Genomic DNA, 21,169 nt, shown 5'->3' with positions numbered 1-21,169 from the left:
AACCCACTTCTTTCACACAATCCATCAATACTTTCTTCGGTCTTCCTCTTCCTTTGTAGCCATCCACATTCTTAACACTTTCTGGTTTATGTCCCCATCTGACAATAATCCAACGTGTAAAATATGTGATGGAAATATCTGATTTTGTTATCTTATCTGACAGTGACGTCATTTTTAAGCTACCTCAGCCTCTTATCAGCCAGTGGTGGGACAAGTCCTAAGACTATATACACGAAAGATTAGATGGATGGATGTTTGTTATAGTTTGCCGCCTAAACCGCTGAAGGGATCGCAATGAAAATTGGCATAGAAGTAAAGTCTGGAAGAGGACATTTTCTATTTATGTTTGTTTTTTTTTTATTCCACATTGACGAAGTCTTTCATTAAAATCAATTATTGATTGAGCGGTTCTGGAGATAAGTAAAACAAATATCCATCCATCTTAACTTTTATTTCAATACTAGCTTTCACCCGCGACTCCGTCCGCGTAGAATTAAAACAAAAACAAAAGTGAGTAGCCTATGTGGTCTTCCAGGCTATTCTCTAAGTCTATACCAAATTTCATCGAAATCCGTTCAGCCGTTTAGACTACAAACTCTAACAAACATCCATCCATCCATCTAAACTTTCGCATTTATTATATTAGTATGAAGTATGTATGAATGTTGAATGAAGTATGAAGTTTGATATGATTTTTCTAGTAAAATTCAACATACAAGCAACATCAGTGTAATAACATTGAAATAAAACACGTTATTCCGATCAAAAAATTTATGATTGTTGAAAAATGTTTATTTGGTGCAGGAATGAATTCCTCAATAAATTACGTGAAGCGATTTCCAATGCAATCATTTTTCGCAAGAGTTTCAATTAAATCGGTGTTACGAGCAGCGTGCTCGTGTTCGGTGCGTAAACGATTTCATTTTTGCGTTATTTTAAAAATTTCCGGCTATAAACCTTTATGCATTAATCGAATACGAAACAATTTACATTCGGATATTATATCTTATTAATAAGTTACATTTTATCGATTATAACTCACCTAATGTGGACATGTGTATTTTAAATAATAAATATTCGTACTTATATTATTTACACATGTTACATTTTTTAAGTTGAATCTATACTATTATAATAAAGCGTAAACACATACTTCTTTGTTGCCTAAGATGTCAGCAATTACAGCATATTTTTGAATAATTCTCTTTTCAAAAAAAAAATATAGTTATGTCACGCTTTAGGATATATATTTTCACGCTATTAAACTTAGTGGGTAAATAAATTTAATATAAATACTGTAATAATGAGGGAACGAGACCATAAGTTACTGCCAACATTAAGGAAACAAGATTGCCATGGATTGTCATCATGTCACGTCATTTTGACATTTGCATAATTCCCTGCGTATGAAGTCGCATGGGAACAGCTAGTAAACTATAAAAATGACATTATTGTTGATGTTTTGTAACCAAGTTTTTGTACTATATTATACCTTAAGTTAGTCTGTAGTGTTTTTCAATACCGCTCAAGTGCTCTCTCTTAAAAGCAGTATCATTCGCGGACTTAAAGGATTTTCTCACGGTAAATGGGTCTTGGCCATTTTGTGGACTTTGCATGTGTTTATCTTAGGCACGGATAAACGCCAAACTTGAGTGAGGGTCGACATTGTTAAACATTTTTGGGTATTTCATGTCATGGTTAAAAGCAGTTAATGCTGATGTCAATAAAGCATTATTAATAACATCTGTGAATAGTGTAAAATAGATCTAATCTGAATCTACTAAAGGACAATTAGACTCTAACCATGCTGGCCCAATGTGTATTGCATTTGGACATAGTACATTAAAAATAAAAGTAAATTAAAGGTAGAAATAAACTCAAGTCTAATGTTTTGTTTGCTCTAGGCTAGTAACTTAGTCGGGTAATTTAGTAAATAGTATTACCAATGTTTAGGGCCTGTTCCACCACTAGCTGATAAAGGCTCAGATAGCTGAAAATAACATGACTGACAGATAAGGGAATAAAATTCGATATTTCCATCACAGATTTTAAACGTTAGATAGTTATTAGACAATTTACAATTTGGTGGGATAGGCCCTTTGTCGAGTAGATAAATAAATCATAGAAGGGAGAGTGTTTTAAATATTAAAATACTCTGTAGGTACTAGCGTTGTGTGAACTAAGAGTTACTTTAAACCTAAATGTAAATAAAACATTGATTGAATATGTTAGCGCTTGTAAATGTAGTTTCCTGTAAAGATTAGTTAATCCAGTTTCCGGAGGCACTTATCAAGACCGCAAGCTCTGTTTATGTTCGTTAACTTAATTAACTTGATAGAGATCTGAATACTCCTAGTGATACAATCTTAGGATATATTTTGTTTAAATTATTTTAAGATTTACTTTTCTTTAGATAGTTGCACCGCCGGTGCAAGACGAAGAGGTAAAAAATCTTTGGTAAGTAAATATTTAAATAACAATAGAGTTGAAACTAATGTTAATCTTACTTAATAATATAAATGCGAAAGTTTAGATGGATGGATGTTTGTTAGAGTTTGTAGACTAAACGGCTGAACGGATCACGATGAAATTTGGTATAGACTTGGACTCACTTTTATTTATTTTTTATATATCCACGCGGACGGAGTCACCGGCGAAAGCTAGTATTTCAAAAACAATAGAGTCGGTAGGTATGTCCATACCATCTGAGTTATTTTCAGACGTCAGATAGTATTTTTTTCAATATAAATTAATACATCCTAGATTAGTTAACAAACAAACTTAATTTTTTATTGCTTTATAATATACCAAAAATGATAATTAAAAACCAATTTAAAAGACCTTACCTACCTTCAAAAATACACATTAAATTACTACTCAGAGATGACAGTACTATCATGGTCTCACAAAGCGGATGCTGTTAACGTTCGTTAATACAATTAACTTGCTATTTGCAGTTTGCGATGGAACATAATCCCGCATAACGTAACAAACGACTTTAGATCTAAGCCATTGCTGAACAAAAGGTCTTAGTTATTCTAATAACATACATAATATCAGGGTTCTGATGAACGTTTGAACGACTACGAAAACAAGGACTTTTTACAGTCGCTTGATATTCTAACAAAAAACTTGTGATTAAACAACAATGTAAAACTGCGTCAATGCTTTTTCCTTTCTCATAGTTACCTTACATCAGTTCATTCTTTTTTGAATATAAACACAGTGGTAGAGCCCGCTTTAACATCTTCGCACGTGACATACCACAATCACACAGAAAAACAGGCGTGAAGTAGGAGAAATGCCGCGTTTCGTCTGATGAGTGTGATACCGGAAGCCCAACTTTAGTCCCTTTTCCTTCCCACCCTTTTTCTCATAAGAATAGGATGAAAAGGGAATGTGGATATGTCGGTAGAGAAGACGCACAGGGAGGGGAGATACCCTCCTTATGTGCGTCTCCTTCTCCGTCGATTAAGATAAGGCAACGCATCCGCCATTGCGAATGTCAATGGACAACGGTCGCTTCGCCATTTTGGCTGATTCAGGTGGTCCTTTTCTCGTGTACCATTTATGTTATTAAAAAAACCGTCTAAACGGTGAAATTATAAAATTAATAGGGGCTTTTGTTTAAATTATGTAGTAAAAATTTCTAATATAAACACAAGACAAGTTCGCGGAATCAAACCTTAAATCGACTGTAAATCTAAAACCTTGGGTACTTTAGTGTATTTACTAGTACATAAACAATATGTAATGCACAAAGTATCGTGCGCTAAAGCGAATAGATGTCTACTAACGTAACTGTCTAACGGAATATGGGATGAAGTGCACGATCGAGTTAAGCCAATAAGGATCTCGACAGAATAGATAGTATTAGCTGTTGCTATTGTGTAGACAGAGTCGATAGAGACCTAATATTGAGATATAACGCACATTTTAACTCATTTAAAATTTGCAAGTAAATCAAAATCAATACGCTTTATTATTGTTTTGTACGTAAAACACCTAAGCTTCCCGTTTCCTTATTTTAATAAGAAATGTTCCAATTCTAGTCTCTAGACACTAGAGGCCAGGATAAAAAGTTAGTTATTTTTTAAAATATCCTTTACTTTACGTACGTACTGTTTGAATTAATATATCTTATACAAGTTTGAGATAAATCCATGAAAAAAGTATCTTGATAAAAAATATCAAGAATTTTATAATGCAGATTGAAAAGTAAGGTTACTCATAAAATAATCATCGCTTTGAAAACGATCAAAATTATAATAATTTGAAGTCATATCTGATATACGAAATAAAACCAAAACATACTACAAGTATAGGAGTATATCCTGAAAATAATTATCAATGCTGCGCTGAGTGTCTCTCAGTTAAGTGGCTGTGGATTGCAGGGGTCCATTTAATGCAGGGATTCAATATGTTTTGGATGGCTCTTACACAAGCCTAGAATAATTTTAATTATAACGAACATTTACATAATGTAAATTCATTTTGATTTTGGTGATTGTAACGCTCTTAATTTTGGTAAAAATTACATTTATTTTAGTTTTTTATATTATGCTCAATATTTGATCATAGGATATTTTTCGTATTATTATTGATTTTATAAGTTAATTAAATATTAGTTTATCTAAGAGTAAAATCTATACATTAGAAGATATTGGTACCTTCCCTCATGAATCTTACACAATAATTGAATCACCGTCGGTAATGGACGCATTAGGACGACAAATGCTTTTACTTTGATAATAAATTATTATGTAGGTGGTACATTGGTAGTTTTGGTTCCTTACACACGTATATTGTATGCCTTTATTAAAATTAATTTCTTTTTCATATCTAATTTCTTAATCAATAAAAGCCTAATACAATCGTGGACTGGAAGATGTCTACTTTAAAGAATCAGATAAAAATTATTTAAAATGTTAATGAAACTTTTGGTTTGCATTATTACACTATTTTCCTTTATTTCTATTTATAAGTTTTAAAGTGATATGAATTTTGCATTATAACGCGTACCACTTAGATTAATGCGTACAAATTAACTATTTTAAAACCAGATCTTCGTTTTTTTTTATTTTATCTGTTCCATTATCTGTAGTTTTCTGCATTCTATTTTCTGCAATTTTACCCATCCAAAAATCGGTCAAAAGCAACTTAGATGCGCTTTTATGTAGAGCTTTAGAAGCTCCCGTCTGTTTACTGTAGCAAGGCTGCCGGTGCTGTTTATGTTAGTTAACTTAATTAACTGTATGGAGTTGAGGCTGCACTTCGCGTTACAAACTTAACCCACATGTAGTGTAAATCCTTTTAAGCGTTAACGCTTTCCTTTACTGAATTAAACCTCGCTAACAGGCTTACAATCAATTAGGATTAACTGTTATTAAGTTACTTTAAATAACTTTATGTTAAATAATGTGTTTGTTTCCGAAATTACTTTACTTGTAGAAGATTCTCACAAGTTTAAAAGATCCTGAAGTAAAATAATTCTTAAAAGTAAAATAAGTACAATCAGCTTCATAAAATATATATCAAGTTACAGAAAAGTGTAAACGCTTATGTTTTTAAAATATGTGAGCGCGTCTCGCATGCTTCCGATCATGAATATATATTTGTCGCAATCAGAAGAAGAAATCAATTTGAATTTAAGTCGTAATTAGAAAACGAGCGCCGCCAAGCGACTTTCGTGAGAACTTAGATCATTCTGAAAATAGGCATCGTTGCGAGAACATTGTTTGTACGATATGAGCTTGATAGATCGATGAATTCCTGACTGAGGAGTATTGTGGATATATTCCTGGGATCCGACTTTACCCTTTACCCATGACCGCCCACATGTGGTCTCGAGTAGTAGTAATTCTGATATCATGCTAGCTCAAGCCAAAATACTTTTTAATGGATAATTGCACTTATATTTTCGAAACCGAAGGCTTACACAAGTTTGTAAAGTTTTGTAAGTATATACATGTTTATGCTATTGATTTGCGTACAGTCAATTGGCTAATAAACTTTTTTAAAGAAATTTATATTGTAATAAACATTTGTGTTACTTGCTAAATAAATATTACGACTCCACGAAGCGAAATAAAAGTAACAATGAATAAAATACGTTCCTCAATTTTTATGAATAAGTGGAAACAGTAAATTTTGGCGACAAACTTTTTTCTTCGGCTTAAAAAGACGGAAAGGAAAAGATTAACTCAATTATTTCACGAACAATGGATCAAAAAATCTAAATAAATATAGCATTTGAAGTCTTTGTCTATTTACATAATTGATAGTTTGGGACATACCTAACAATATCCCTTTATTAACACTACGGTAGTAAACATTAGTAGGAACAGATTTAAATTATGACAGTCTAGGTGAATTGCAGAAGTAAAGTAAGATAAGATTGGACTATCTTGATACTTTACAACTCGATATCACTCTGTCCCCTGCTGTTTTCCGTCTTACACAGTGTCACATACTATCTTTTATTTTTACTTCACCAAAAATGATATTTAAACAGTTGATTTTCTTAAGTTTATTGTCATTTGTAATTAATACAAACAGTTTGGCGAGAGTCGACCCTTTAGTGGATACAAATGTCGGATTAATTAGAGGTTTACAAGCAACAGACGGTGATTATTCAATGTTTCTCGGAATCCCTTACGCAAAAGTAAACCACACAAATCCATTCGGGGTAAGTTTTGTTATAACCTTCAAAATATTTCATTAAATACGAGTTTATTTTCTTTTACAAAGTAAAAATTTGCTTTTCCAGCCATCAATCCCACTTAATAAATTCGATGGGATATTTCAAGCCGTTCATGATACTACAGGATGTCCACAATTAGATGAATTTAGTAACACAATTACTGGAACGATTGATTGTCTTCAGTTAAGTGTTTATGTACCAAACACAGCAAATTCACAAAATAAGGTCCCGGTACTTGTTTGGATCCATGGAGGAAGTTTTTATAGGGGATCTGCAAGTAAAAGTTTGTATGGACCCAAATTTCTTGTAAGACACGAAGTTATCCTTGTCACTTTAAACTATAGATTGGGTCCATATGGGTTTATGTGTTTGGATACACGTGAAGTTCCGGGAAATCAAGGTTTGAGAGATCAACTGGGTGCACTTAGATGGATAAAAAATAACATAGAAGCATTTGGTGGCGATGGAAATAAAATAACTTTATTTGGACAAAGCGCAGGCGGAAGATCCGTGGATTTTCATTTAGTATCTGACTATGAGAAACTGTTTGATAAAATTATTATTCAGAGTGGAATATCCATGTCTCCTCCAGTTATAGCACAAGTGGATAGCAGGCCAACGTTACTGCTCGCTGAGAAACTTGGTTTATCCACCAAAGATATTTTCGAAGCTTTGAATTTTCTTTCGATCACAGATCCCCATGCCGTTGTCGCTGCATCATTAGAAATTGATTTTAGATTCCGACCTTGTATTGAAAATAGTTTTGATAAGGTTGAAAAAATTATATCAGACTATACTATGAATAAAATTATCCCTAAAGTTAAGAATACACCAATGTTAGTTGGACATACTAATAATGAACGAATAATGGTTTATGTTGGTAAAGACGATGCATATCTGGAAACTCAAGACCCATTCAACGATAGACTTGAAGGTTACTTTGATTTTAACAAAACACAACTACAGGACATGAGTAACATTGTTAGACAGTTTTATATAGGAGATGAAAAAATTAGTACAAAAAACTTACAGACTATTGTGGATTTTGAATCCGATTTCACATATATGCACCCAATTCATCGCCGAATGTACCAGAACATTTATAATGGTTGTAAGAATGTGTACCATTACGTATTTTCATATCATGGCCAACGACATATATCTTTGAGAAAAGACAATGTGACGATATATGGTGCAGCTCATAGTGATGAACTCGGCTACCTGTTTGACATGCCAGTAGTGTTGGAAGATGAAATAACATTAGAAGATCAAATAATTATCGACCGAATGACTACACTTTGGACAAACTTTGCTAAATTTGGGTAAGAAATACTACTACTAAATACTAATATTATGGATGCAAAAGTTTAGATGGATGGATGGATGTTTGTTAGAGTTTGGAGCCTAAACGGCTGAACGGATTTCGATAAAGTTTGGTATAGATATAGAGGATAGTCTGGAAGAACACATAGGCTACTCACTTTTGTTTTTTTTTTAAATTACGGACGGTGTCACGGGCGTAAACTAGTCTATTATGACTTAGAAACATTCATTTTTAGTTAACATTTTTTTTTTATTTAGAGTGTTTTAATTTCGTACGCCAGGAAATTATTAACAATGTCATATCGATTTTTTCCAGTGATCCCACTCCTATTGTGTCAGACTTATTACCTGTTAAATGGATACCAGTAACAGACAGACGGATGTTTTATTATAATATTGATACAAAAGTTACTTTGGAAAGAAGAATGTTTCATAAAGAAGTAGCATTTTGGGACCTCTTCTTTAAACATAATCAACACCTTCAAAAGGGATATCGGAATATATCTAATTAAGATATACATAAAAAAACATCGCTTCTAATTTGAAATTTGTCACAAAACAATATCTTCAAATATATAAAACGAGGAAAATCCCACGATTTGTTTTTTATTTTAAGAAAATGCCGTAATTAATTCCAGATTTTTAAAAAGATATCAATCAGTTTAAAAATCAGATCTGACGGATGTATATATCAAGATAAAATATTTAATACGAATTGTGACGAAATGTTTTAAAGAAAGGTATGCTTAGATTGTATTGCTAGTAGTATCAATAAAGCCGAATACTCAAACGATATTTTAATATGTAACACCACCTCAAATAATAGGTTCATGCCTAAACTCCAAGTTGCAAAAAAAAAGTCTACCAGACTATAAGCGGCGCTTTCGTAGCGAAATGTTTAAAGGTTTCTGTTTTCGGCCAGTATAGTTAGTATTTTGTCAAATTATTTATTAATCTATACTGGGACGAATTTTAAATACTATACTTAGCGTCGCTTACAATATGACGGACATCAAGATTTTAACGGACTCTGGAGTTTCAGCGTAGCCTTATCATTTATGATGTTGCATTTCTAAATGTCGTTTCAGTGTTCGGCCGAAATTGTAATGTTACTGTCATTTTGTTTGTAATGCTAATGCTAATCAACAATCGATCATTGAGGTTACGTATTTATCAGATTTTGATGAATTATCAACATCAAAAGATATTATCTATCTAGACTAATATAATAAAGCGTAAGCACACACTACTTCGTGGCGAAGGATGTCAATATTCACAGCATATTTTTAAATAGTTCTTTCTTTAATAAAAAGCCCTGCACTTACGACACGCACTAGGCTATATATTTTAACTCTATTGAATTTAAGGCGTAAGAAAATTTGTAAACAAACAACATGTGGAAAAGGGACCATAAATTATAAACTACAAACATTAACGAAGCAATTGCGATTGACAATTTGACATGTAAAAAATTAAATAGGTTTTTACAATTTCATGCGGATGAAGCCGCAAGGGAACAGCTAGTCATATATACTCGTAATACTGTTCTGATATGAAACATGTACGATAAGATATCGTTTTTGAATAGAGTTAATCTAAGATATTAGATTAAAAAGAGCTTTATAGTTGCTTGTGTAGGACAAACAAGTTCATAGTATTTGTAAAGCTGTGGCGATTTCTGTCAGCATATGTTCCACAAAAAATGTATTTAAAAATATGTTTTGCTACCGTTATTTTTTTAATGTTATTAAACAAAAGTCAAGGTGCTGTAAGAGTGGATCCTCTAGTTGATACAAAAGTTGGTTTAATTCGAGGACTGAAGGCGGACGATGGAGATTATTCAATGTTTTTAGGTATTCCTTACGCTGATGTTGATGAAAATAACCCTTTTGGGGTGAGTAGTTTTTTTTTTAATTAAAATAAAATAAGATTTGAAACGACGTATCGAGTAAAAAATTTTACATTAATGCAGTGACTTAAAATAGATAAACCACAAACAGAAACACTCATTTTAAATTTAAGTTTATTAATGTTTCCGATTTTTTTTATTCCAGCCTTCTACACCACGTCAAAAATTTGACGGTATATTCGATGCCGTACATGACTCTGTGATATGCCCACAATTATTGGACAACGGTACAGCTGTTGGTGTCGTGGATTGTCTTCAATTGAATGTATATGTACCAAAGTCCGCGAATTCCAAGAACAAGGTACCTGTACTTGTGTTTTTCTACGGAGGCAGCTTTTACAGAGGATATGCTAACAGAGATTTATATGGCCCGCGGTTCCTTGTCAAGCATGACGTCATCCTTGTGACAGTGAACTATCGCGTAGGAGCGTATGGGTTTATGTGCTTGGATACACCTGATGTTCCAGGAAATCAAGGACTAAAAGATCTATTAGTTGCACTTCGATGGTTGAAAAATAATATCGAAGGGTTTGGAGGAGATGCCAATAAAATAACATTATTCGGTCAAAGTGCTGGAGGGAGAGCTGTAGATTTTCATTTGATATCTGAACAAGAGAAATTATTTGATAAGGTTATAATACAAAGTGGTATTTCAATTTCTCCTCCTGTTATAGGAGAAGTATATACAAGAGCACCACTGATGCTCGCTGAGAAGATCGGATTTGTTACTGAGGATGTCCCAGAAGCTTTGTCCTTCCTTGCAACGGTCGATCCACAAATTGTAGTAGCCGCAGCCTCAGATATTGATTACACGTTTAGACCGTGTGTAGAAAATGATTTCGAAAATGTTGAAAAGTTTGTTACAGATTATACAAATAACAAACAAATGCCAAAAGTTAAGACTACACCAATATTGTTAGGGTATACTGACAATGAATTGTATTTTGCACACGCAGGAAGAGACACTGAATATTTTGAAAATCTTAACATATTTGAAGATACATTGAAAAGTTACTTCGATTTCGATGATGAGCGTTTGAAGGAAATGGTGAATTTAGTCAGACAATTCTATATTGGGGATGAGAAAATGAGCACCGAAAATGTTCAAGGTATAGCCGATTTTCATTCCGATTTTACTTACTTACACCCAATTCACAGAAGGACTTACCAAAATATTTTAAATGGAGCTCAAAAGATTTACCACTATTTATTTAGTTACAACGGTAGAAGAAACATGTCGTTCCAGAGAAATGTAACAATGAGCGGCGCCGGCCATGGCGATGATATTGGTTATCTGTTCCAAAGACAGAATTTGATAAATGATGAGATAACAGTAGAAGATCAAATAATGATTGATCGAATTACAACTCTTTGGACAAACTTTGCGAAATTCGGGTGAGTTTTATAACATTTTACAGCGTATGGTAGTTATAATTAAATACAATGTTGAGTATACTCATACTGTTTTTTTAATTTTTTATAGTGCACATAACTTAATGTAGACATGTTTTTAATCGATCATTTTTACAGCGACCCCACACCGACTGTGACTGACTTATTACCGATCAAATGGGAACCGATAACAGAAGAAAAATTATATTACTACAAATTGGATTCCGAAGTCAGTCTGGGTAGTAGACCATTTAGTAAAAGAATGGCCTTTTGGGATCTGTTTTTCAAGCATAATAGAGAACTTCAGAAAGGTTACCGCAAGTCTTAAGAAGGTCAAAAGAAAATGTGTCTATGTGTATTTACAATAAATCATATTTAAATGCTCGGATGTGTATTATTGGATACCTCGCCTATTGATATCGTGATATTGATGATGATGTACTCCGTGACGTAACCGTATTTATACCGTACCGTAGTATCATTCTGTAGGAGTTTCTTGAAAGCAGTTCTTTTTTAATTTTCAATTTTTTTATATTTTATCTAGCTTTTGCGAATCTAATACTTATTTTGGATTATTGAGATGGAAAATTTGAATTTGGCATTCGTACATCTTACGTATATTTTATGATAAGATAATTGTCTTGATGTATACGAGATAAATATCGTATCAGATTATGCATTGAAGTAGTTTCCTTGTAGTAGACTTGAGTTTATCGGAATGAAGTAAAAGATCAATGCGAATTTTATTCAGTTAAAAAATATCTAACGAGATATCTCAGAGTTACAAAAATGTGCTTTAAAACGGTATTCTTAATAAGTCTCCTCATTATATCTTTCAATAAATGTCATAGTATTGATAGTCGTGTGGATCCTTTAGTCGACACTAAAGTTGGATTGATCAGAGGATTGAAGGCTGAGGATGGTGATTATTCAATGTTTTTAGGCATACCGTACGGAAAAGTGGAGGAAAGTAATCCTTTCGGTGTAAGTATTCATTCAATTAATTAAAGTAATGTTTTAATAAAAAAAATATATAACTAACATAACTGTGCAGATATCGTATCCATAAGGGTAGGCTTCGCAGTAGTTTAGTGAGTCGATGATGATGATATAGTTGTGGTGATGCATTGAATATTATCTAAAGTTTAATATTGTTATGAAAATTTTCTAGCCTTCTTTGCCACAAGAAACTTTTGAAGAAATATTTGAAGCATACGATGATTCTGCCATTTGTCCTCAAATTGAAGAATTCAACAAAACAAACACTGGCACACTTGATTGTCTCCATCTTAACATTTACGTGCCTGACGTCGCTAGTACAAAATCTCCGGTTCCAGTCCTTGTATGGATATATGGCGGAGGATTTCAAATAGGATTTGCTGGTAGATTTTTGTACGGACCGAAATACTTTGTTAGACATGATATAATTTTGGTTACTGTTAATTATCGTGTCGGACCCTACGGATTCATGTGTCTCAATGATCCAAAAGTACCAGGTAATCAAGGTTTCAAGGACCAGCTCTTGGCACTGAGATGGATAAAAGATAATATTGGTTCATTTGGAGGTAACTCTAATAAGATTACATTATTCGGAGAAAGTGCTGGTGGAATTTCAGTAGATTATCATTTATTATCTCGGCAAGAAAAACTATTTAATAATCTGATAATACAAAGTGGTACATCATTGTTACCTTCGCTCATCGGTGAACCAGAATCAACACGTACTTTTAATTTAGCTGCAAAACTCGGCTTTGAAAGTGATGACCTAAACGAAGCACTCGCTTTTCTTGCTAACCAAAGTCCAAATTCTGTTATAGCTGCTATGCAAGGAACAGACAGATTTTTGCCTTGTGTAGAAAATGATTATGAAAATGTGGATAAGTTTATATTTGATTATACTTTTAACTTAGACATTCCCAAAGTTAAAAACGTAGCAATATTAATTGGTCATAATAGTGACGAAAAACTACCATATTATATTATGGAAGAGAATATAGACTATTTTGAACATGTTGATATATTTCATGATAAATTCAATGACGCTTTTAATTTGAATTCCACGGAACTAACTAATGTAATAAATAACTTTAAACATTTTTACATAGGCGATGAGGAAATTAGTGAACAAGTACAATCTGATCTAATAGATTTTGATTCAGATTTTACCTATATTCATCCGACACAAAGAAGTATCAAACAATATACGGATAATAATGCTGGTGACATATTTTATTATATGTTTTCTTACAATGGAGGAAGAAATTTCGTCAAGAAACGCTTAAACGTAACATTCGGAGGAGCAGCTCACGCTGATGAGATTGGATATTTGTTTGATATATCTTACATGAAGGATGAACCTTCGCATGAAGACCAACTGGTCATTGACAGAATGACTACACTTTGGGCTAACTTTGTCAAATACAGGTATGTGGAAACATTACAAGTTAAACAGGTAACTTATAGTTATTGTCATTAAGAGAGGGTGCACATCTTTGACTAAACTGTCGCGCGAATGTTGCGCGATTATCGACTGTCGATTGTTTCGTAGCCTATTCAACTATTTCGTTGCAAAATTAAAAATCAAGTAGTATTCCCACCTCCATGTAAGATTATAGGAATCAAAGCACGATTAAAAAGTTGTGCGATAGATTAGTGAAAAATGTGCGCACGCTCTTAGGAATTCTCTCTTGTCTCTTAGTGATAATCTGAAAGTGGGTTTTGAGATATATATAAAACATAACATAATTTATTGGTTTACTTGTCATCAATACTTTGATTCCAAAACGATTTGCGGATTGAAGCTTTATTTGTTTTAGCAACCCAACGCCTGAATCTTCCGATTTATTACCTATCGAGTGGAAGCCAGTGGAGAATGATAAATTATATTATCTTGATATAAATGCTGAACTGACGCTGAAGAAAAGACCATTTAAAGAAAGAATGGCTCTATGGGACCTATTTTATAAACACAATTATAGCTTCCAGAAAGGGTATCGAAAATAAACTAATTAAAGCAATAAATTACACAAAAAAAAATAAAAGATTTAAAGTTAGATTTGTATTGTGCAACTTAACGGGAGAGTCTTGAATTTTATTATTTAATTTACCTTTGTCCATACGTTTGATTATTATATAATACTAAATTAAAAAAATATATTAGAGAATCTGCTCATCGTTACAATGTTTAAAAATCTATATCCCAAAGATGCTTTTAGTCAACAAATATCAAGCTTTTTTTATTTGTAGAATAATCACAATAATTGTCTAATTAAATTAGGATTATGTTCAGATGGCTATATCAAAAAGGTATAAATATGCATGTTGGATTGTGAATTCTTATGTTTCAAGCGTAAAATAAAATATTTTAAATACAATACAGACAATCAACCTCATTGGTTTTTAGTTTTTTGAATTACTAATTAACTTTATCGTGTGCATTACAATATTAAACACAAACGTTAATTAAACAAATTAATTTGCCTTTGGCCTCTTTACAAATGTTTAAAAATTTTATATCGTAGTAACATGATTTTTTACTCAGCATTACAAACTTCGATTATATAGTACTTACTATTTTTATTTCGTTGAAATTTTATGTCGTCTTTAAAACGTTTACTCTCCACTAAAGTGAACGTCGTTCGAAAATTAGAAGTCACTATAAGGTAAATTTTAATGATTCTGTAGTTAAATCCACTTAGTATTTTGATTATTATTTAATATCCTATTTCATATCATTAGTTATGGTAAGTAATTATACACATTTAATTAGCTCTGATATAAGATTAGATATTGTTTTGTTGATTTATTGCATCATACTTTTATGATTATCTGCAAAGAAATTTAGGAATAGAATTGTCTTTTTTATAAACGATCATTGCTCGGCGTGTCTTCAAACACGACAGTAGTTGCTAACAAGATCCTCTCATCAATCAGTGCTTTAACGATAAGGCTAAAAAACTAAATATGTTTTTAAAAATACAATTTATTGTGATATTTATCTATCTAACATTATTCAGTAAATGTCACAGTAAAAGTTTGGATACTCTAGTCAACACAAAGGTTGGTTTAATTCGGGGATTAAAAGCAGAGGATGGTGAATATTCCATGTTTTTAGGAATACCATTTGGTAAAGTTGAAGAAAATAATCCTTTTGGAGTAAGTATTTGCCAACTACTTGATTTAAATTATTATAGGACCGAGTTTATTACATTAAGTGTCTTAGCCTTTTTTCGTTTCCGTTTAATTAAAATATGCTGAAATCAAAGTTCAATATCACTATATCAAAAGTTGTAATAAAGACATTCTAAATTTACAGCCATCTATACCATATGGACATTTTGACGGAGTGTTTGATGCCAACGATGACTCAGCTATTTGTCCACAAACAGAAGAATTTAACAACACAATTGTTGGTTCTCTCGATTGTCTTCACTTAAACATTTACGTACCAAATAGCGCTAAGACAAACGCTCCATTACCAGTTCTTGTGTGGATATACGGTGGAGGATTTCAAATAGGATTTGCCGGTAGATTTCTGTATGGACCGAAATACTTTGTAAGGCATGATATCATTTTGGTTACTGTAAATTATCGCGTCGGACCCTATGGATTTATGTGCCTCAATGACCCGAAGGTACCAGGAAACCAAGGATTCAAGGACCAGCTTTTAGCACTGAGATGGATAAAAGACAATATCGGTTCTTTCGGAGGCAACTCGGATAAGGTTACATTATTTGGAGAAAGTGCGGGTGGGATCTCTGTAGATTATCATTTATTTTCCAAACAAGAAAAATTATTCAATAATCTAATAATACAAAGTGGTACGTCATTTTTACCTTCACTTATTGGTGAGCCGGAGGAAACTCGTACTATCAATTTAGCGGCAAAATTAGGTTTTGAAACGACAGATTTGAATGAAGCACTCTCTTTTCTTGGTAAACAGAGCACTAGTTCAGTTATACTTGCTATGAGACAGGTGCCAAGGTACTTGCCTTGTGTGGAAAACGATTTCGACGACGTGGAAAAGTTCATATCAGATTATCCTTTTAATCTGGACATACCTAAAGCTAAAGACGTTGCGATATTAATTGGCCATACTGATGATGAGAGGCTAGTACTCCACGTCAATAAAAATCCAGATTATTACGAAAACTTGAATATATTTTATGATAAGTTATCTAACGCTTTCAATTTTACTTCGATTGAACTGGCAGATATGGTTAAATATTTTAGACATTTTTACATAGGCGATGAGAATATTACGATAAAGGAACAATTTAATATTATAGATTTCGATTCAGATTTTACTTATGTCCATCCAACTTTAAGAAGTATTGAAAAATATAAAGAAAATGATGCAGGAGATATATTTTATTATGTATTTTCTTACAATGGTGACAGAAATTTTGTCAAGAAAAGGGTAAATATTACGATTGGAGGAGCAGCTCATGCTGATGAGATTGGATACTTGTTTGATATATCTTACATGAAGGATGAACCATCACACGAAGACCAGCTGGTTATTGATAGAATGACTACACTTTGGGCTAACTTTGTCAAATACAGGTATGTGTACAATCAAGAAAAAAAAATATTTTAATTGAATTTCCGTCATCTCAGTCATCACTCCTTTATTAGTAACCTTTTTACGCAATCCAGCTCTTTCTACAATTAAAAATAATAATTCAAACCAATGTTAAGATAATAAATTTGTTTCAGCAAACCAATGCCTGAGATTTCAGACTTATTACCTGTCGACTGGAAGCCGGTGGAAGATAATTTACTGCACTACCTTGAAATAGATTCAGAGCTGACATTGAAGAAACGACCTTTCAACAAGAGAATGGCATTCTGGGATTTATTTTATAGGCACAACTACAAGTTGCAAAAAGGATATAGAAGTAGGAATAACTGATATGTCATTTGTGGAAGATAATCTATTTATTTATTTAAATTTAGTGTCATCATAATTATACAATGAAAATCGACTATTATATTATTGGTTTACTATTGTTATGTATTCATCAATAAAGTGAAACTGGATGCAGCTGTCATTTGCTCGTTTTCTTAATCACCATATAAGAGGATGATAGTTGATGGGATATAAGAATATTCTTAATTTCCAGTTGATATTACTGGCCATTGTTTTCTTACCACAAGGTTTACACAGAGATAGTTATCTATATTCTGGTTTTGTAGTCATAGCTAGTAATTAATTTTAATAGCAATTTTAATAATAAACCTAAACTTACAAATAACTAAACTAGAAGTAAAACTTGCTGCTTAGCGAAAAATTAATCGTATTAAGTTAACAGAAAAATGTCAAAAACCGCAGAGCATTAATAATCCACACGACTTTACTGGCCAAGAGTTAATTGAGCGAAAACAGTCCTTTACATATTATTTGTAAAAGAGATGGAATTCCATATCGCTTAAATGTAAGTATTGGAAAAGTAGTACTTTAATTATAACTATACCTAATTAAATTAATTCGTAGAGAAAATTTTATATTTACAAGGGGTAAATATAAAATTTTATATTATTATTATTAATGTTTTTCACTTTAAAAAAATAATTATTATAATAATGGTAGAATTTTGTGCCTTTTGTGCCCCAAGTTTTGTGTCACTCCAAGGAGCGCCCACCGAAGCAATCTAAGAGCTCGGTGGCCTCCCAATCCCGAAATAACAACAAAGTAACGGCTCGTGCCGAGGCTCCCGTGGAAGCCCTCGAGTTTAGTTACTCATAAACGAGGTTTAGGCTAAGCACCATCTGTGCTCGGCCACCTCAAGCCCGGTGTATCTGTAAGTGCCTCTTCAAGGCAAACAGTGGCCATTCAGTCATAAAAAAATTACCTTATCAAACTTTGCCCTAGATCTAGTATACAAATATAATAAGGTCTTACTAAATTTGTAAATTAAGTTTATTTGACCGGAACCATTCCAGGTGTTTTGAAATAATTTTACTTTACGATGCAAATGATTATCATTTCGAAATTAAACGTTAATATATTCTACAATAAAGGGAACAAAGGGTAAAATTAATGAACGCTCATCTCGTTTACCATAAGAAACAGTCATAAAAACGAAAGTATCTTCTAAAATATTAAACGTAATTAAATTGTAAAGCGTAATAGCATCTTTAGGTTAATGATACATAAATACAACTTAATAAAATAGTTATTTAACAAGTGTTTTTATATGAAAGTGACTTGAACAAGAAAATTAACGACGCTAATAGACATCCGCAAGACGTTGCCGACCTTTGAGAAGGTACCCTTGCTTCTTGAATGACCCTAAATCTGCTTTAGAAATACTGACGAAACCACACGACTGTGGAATGCTAGCCATTGCATTAGTGTGGAGGGTATCAGTCATTTATATTAAAAGCATGAACTGTATAACCAATAGCAGTACAAATGCCCCAAGCTTAAACAACAAACGAAGATTTGTATTGGACACATATTAAAGATACTTCCTACAAAAAAAGGCTTTGGAGGCCTTTTTTTTCTCCTCACTTCAATTCTCCGGATTAGGTTTCCACAGATAAAACAATTATGCCACTAAAATGGGGCTTTAGTTTGTTCCATTACTTTTGCAGTTCTGAAACATGTTTTAAACGTATGATTTTTCGTTGATATATGAACGTCTAACAGTTAAAGATGAATGAATGGACCGAAACGGTGAACGTAATTAATTTAGCTGACGTCTACAACCATTCTTTTACTTTTTGCGGCATCTTTTTATCTACATTTGACGTTGCGAAATGTAAAACGTAAAGCTTGATCTCAATCCTTATTTTACAGACGCGAAAAGTCTATAAATCGTTCTAGAATATTCGGAAAATCTCAGATAAAATAACTAAAGGGACATGAGTACGCGATACATGAAGCACTAATCTGGCACTAACTGCGTAGTTCTATTCAATATAGTATATACCAGTAGACTTTAGAAGAGATTTGTCTCGTCATCTCCCAGTTATCCTACGCCCATAGGGTTAGCGCAATAACGTAAGTCGATAATAATTTATTTTACACTAGCTGTTCCCGTGTGACTTCACCCGCATGAAATTATGAAAATTTGATTTTATTGTTTACATTTGTCAAATTATCAATTTCAAATGTCAAAATGACATGACAACATGACAACCTTGCTTTCTTGATATTGGCAGCAACTTATGGTCTCTTTCCCACATTAGGATTTTAATCCAAAATATTTACCTCCCAAGTTTAATGGCGTTAAAATAGATAGCCTAAAACGTGACGCAAGTGTATGGCTTTTTATTAAGAAAAAAAAACGATTATTTAAAAATATGCTGTAATTGCTGACATCTTAGACAACAAAGAAGTGTGTGTTTACGCTTTATTATAATAAGTATAGACTAGCTGTTGCCCGCGACTACGCCCGCGTGAAATTTATAAAATAGTAACAGCATAGCTGTTATTCATTGATAATATAGCATTTTATTGTTGCAAGAATTTTTGAAAACGATCTAGTTTTTGAGTTCTTTCAATACATACAAAAATTCATAATTAAAAATCTTTCCTCTTTATAATATTAGTAATGAAGACAATAAAATCTTTTAAACTAATAAAGTACCGATATAATTATAATCTTGTTGACATAAAAACGGCTTATTTTAGAGATAAGTTGACAAAACCTATTAACAGCTTGAAAATCATTTTTTTTCATAAATCATTAAAATAATTAAGATTATTAATAAGATAAGTATGATTGATATTCTTGATTGGGGGTATCATCAAATCATTTTCTTTGATAATTTTTTGTTTTATTACGTAAATGGCAATTATCACGTCATGGTATCTAAAGTAGATTTTTTATCATATTCGTAAAGACGATTTGTTTATTTCTTTATTCTCAGTGAAAGCGACAAAGCATTTCAATTACATTCTTGATTGCCAGATACATTATCATCTAAGACCGATAAAATCTGGACTTATCATAATTGCCTTGCTGTATTTTTTTATAATATAAGGTGGCAAACGAGCAAGCGGTCACCAGAGTTCGCGACCGCTGGTCATATACATCCGCAATTGCAGATGCATTGCCTATCCTTCATCAACGCCGGAGGCGATGTACCTAAAGAGAATATTTCCTCTTCCTATGCGTCACCTCCACTGACAAATCCACTTTCCCTTCCCAACCTTTCCGTATAAGAAAATCGTGGGAAAGGAAACGGACTATATTAGACCTCCTCCAAATGTGATAGAGTAATTTTTAATCTTCATTACAAACATAATGAATAATTTAATAAACATTACATTCGTAAAAAGGTTAAAGCACGTTGTACGACGTTACAACTAAAGGTTTGTTGTCAGCTTCAATCAACATAGAAACATCACTTAACACACAAACAAGACACAGATAATGATGGAAGTTCTCAACGCGTTTAAAAGTTAAAATACTAAACTGGTTAATATTTTGATCTCCAGCACTCCAGCGCTCCAGCGATTGTTGCGGCTGAAGTCTGAAGCTCGCTCCGCAATCACTACGTGAGAGTGCTCAACAAATATTTGACTGAAGCTAATTAAAACGATATTACTTGCCCGCTATGGCTAGCAGCGAAACAAATCCAGACTCTAATTACGAAAGTATTTTGTTGTTTTACTTATTCAAGTAGTTTCTTTTTAAAAAGTTAACAATAACCATTCTTGCAGAGAAGTATTGCCCTTCGGTACGCAGTTATAGTGCGACAAGGTCGTTTTGGTCGTCAACATTTATCACGGCTATTTTCATTTAAAAACCTTTATAGGAATATATAATTACGTAAATGACTAAACAGCTACACTACGATTAGAACAGCTAGTAAAAAATTAAATTAAT

At 32.7% G+C, this 21,169-nt stretch overlaps 3 protein-coding genes across 5 annotated transcripts; all 3 read left to right on the top strand.

The window, feature by feature from the left end:
• The first annotated feature begins 1,368 nt into the window (after window positions 1-1,368).
• On the top strand, window positions 1,369-8,613 carry LOC106105648 (acetylcholinesterase-like). The gene is made up of 6 exons (XM_013286072.1): window positions 1,369-1,404; window positions 1,510-1,581; window positions 2,414-2,457; window positions 6,559-6,688; window positions 6,770-8,025; window positions 8,343-8,613. Exons 1-6 carry the CDS (start codon window positions 1,369-1,371, stop codon window positions 8,536-8,538), a joined length of 1,734 nt encoding a protein of 577 aa, XP_013141526.1. The 3' UTR covers window positions 8,539-8,613.
• A 1,047-nt stretch (window positions 8,614-9,660) lies between these two features.
• Window positions 9,661-11,702, top strand: LOC106105714 (cholinesterase-like). The gene is made up of 3 exons (XM_013286141.1): window positions 9,661-9,920; window positions 10,081-11,330; window positions 11,466-11,702. Exons 1-3 carry the CDS (start codon window positions 9,729-9,731, stop codon window positions 11,653-11,655), a joined length of 1,632 nt encoding a protein of 543 aa, XP_013141595.1. The 5' UTR covers window positions 9,661-9,728; the 3' UTR covers window positions 11,656-11,702.
• A 334-nt stretch (window positions 11,703-12,036) lies between these two features.
• On the top strand, window positions 12,037-17,287 carry LOC106105635 (juvenile hormone esterase-like). Of its 3 annotated transcripts, none has more exons than XM_013286058.1 (3): window positions 12,037-12,311; window positions 12,499-13,751; window positions 17,046-17,273. In XM_013286058.1, the coding sequence occupies exons 1-3, from the start codon at window positions 12,117-12,119 to the stop codon at window positions 17,239-17,241; spliced, it is 1,644 nt and encodes a 547-aa protein (XP_013141512.1). In that variant the 5' UTR covers window positions 12,037-12,116; the 3' UTR covers window positions 17,242-17,273. The 3 variants fall into 3 exon arrangements, with proteins under 3 accessions (XP_013141512.1, XP_013141514.1, XP_013141513.1); XM_013286060.1 differs by lacking the exon at window positions 17,046-17,273 and adding an exon at window positions 14,144-14,695; XM_013286059.1 differs by lacking the exons at window positions 12,037-12,311; window positions 12,499-13,751 and adding exons at window positions 15,054-15,482; window positions 15,643-16,892 and having other exon boundaries at window positions 17,046-17,287.
• Window positions 17,288-21,169: the final 3,882 nt, after the last annotated feature.

The sequence above is a fragment of the Papilio polytes genome, unplaced genomic scaffold (genome assembly GCF_000836215.1).
Source record: "Papilio polytes unplaced genomic scaffold, Ppol_1.0 DF822733.1, whole genome shotgun sequence".
NCBI lineage: Eukaryota > Metazoa > Arthropoda > Insecta > Lepidoptera > Papilionidae > Papilio > Papilio polytes.
Note: the sequence above shows the minus strand (reverse complement) of the source record. Positions and strands in the feature narration are given on the sequence as shown.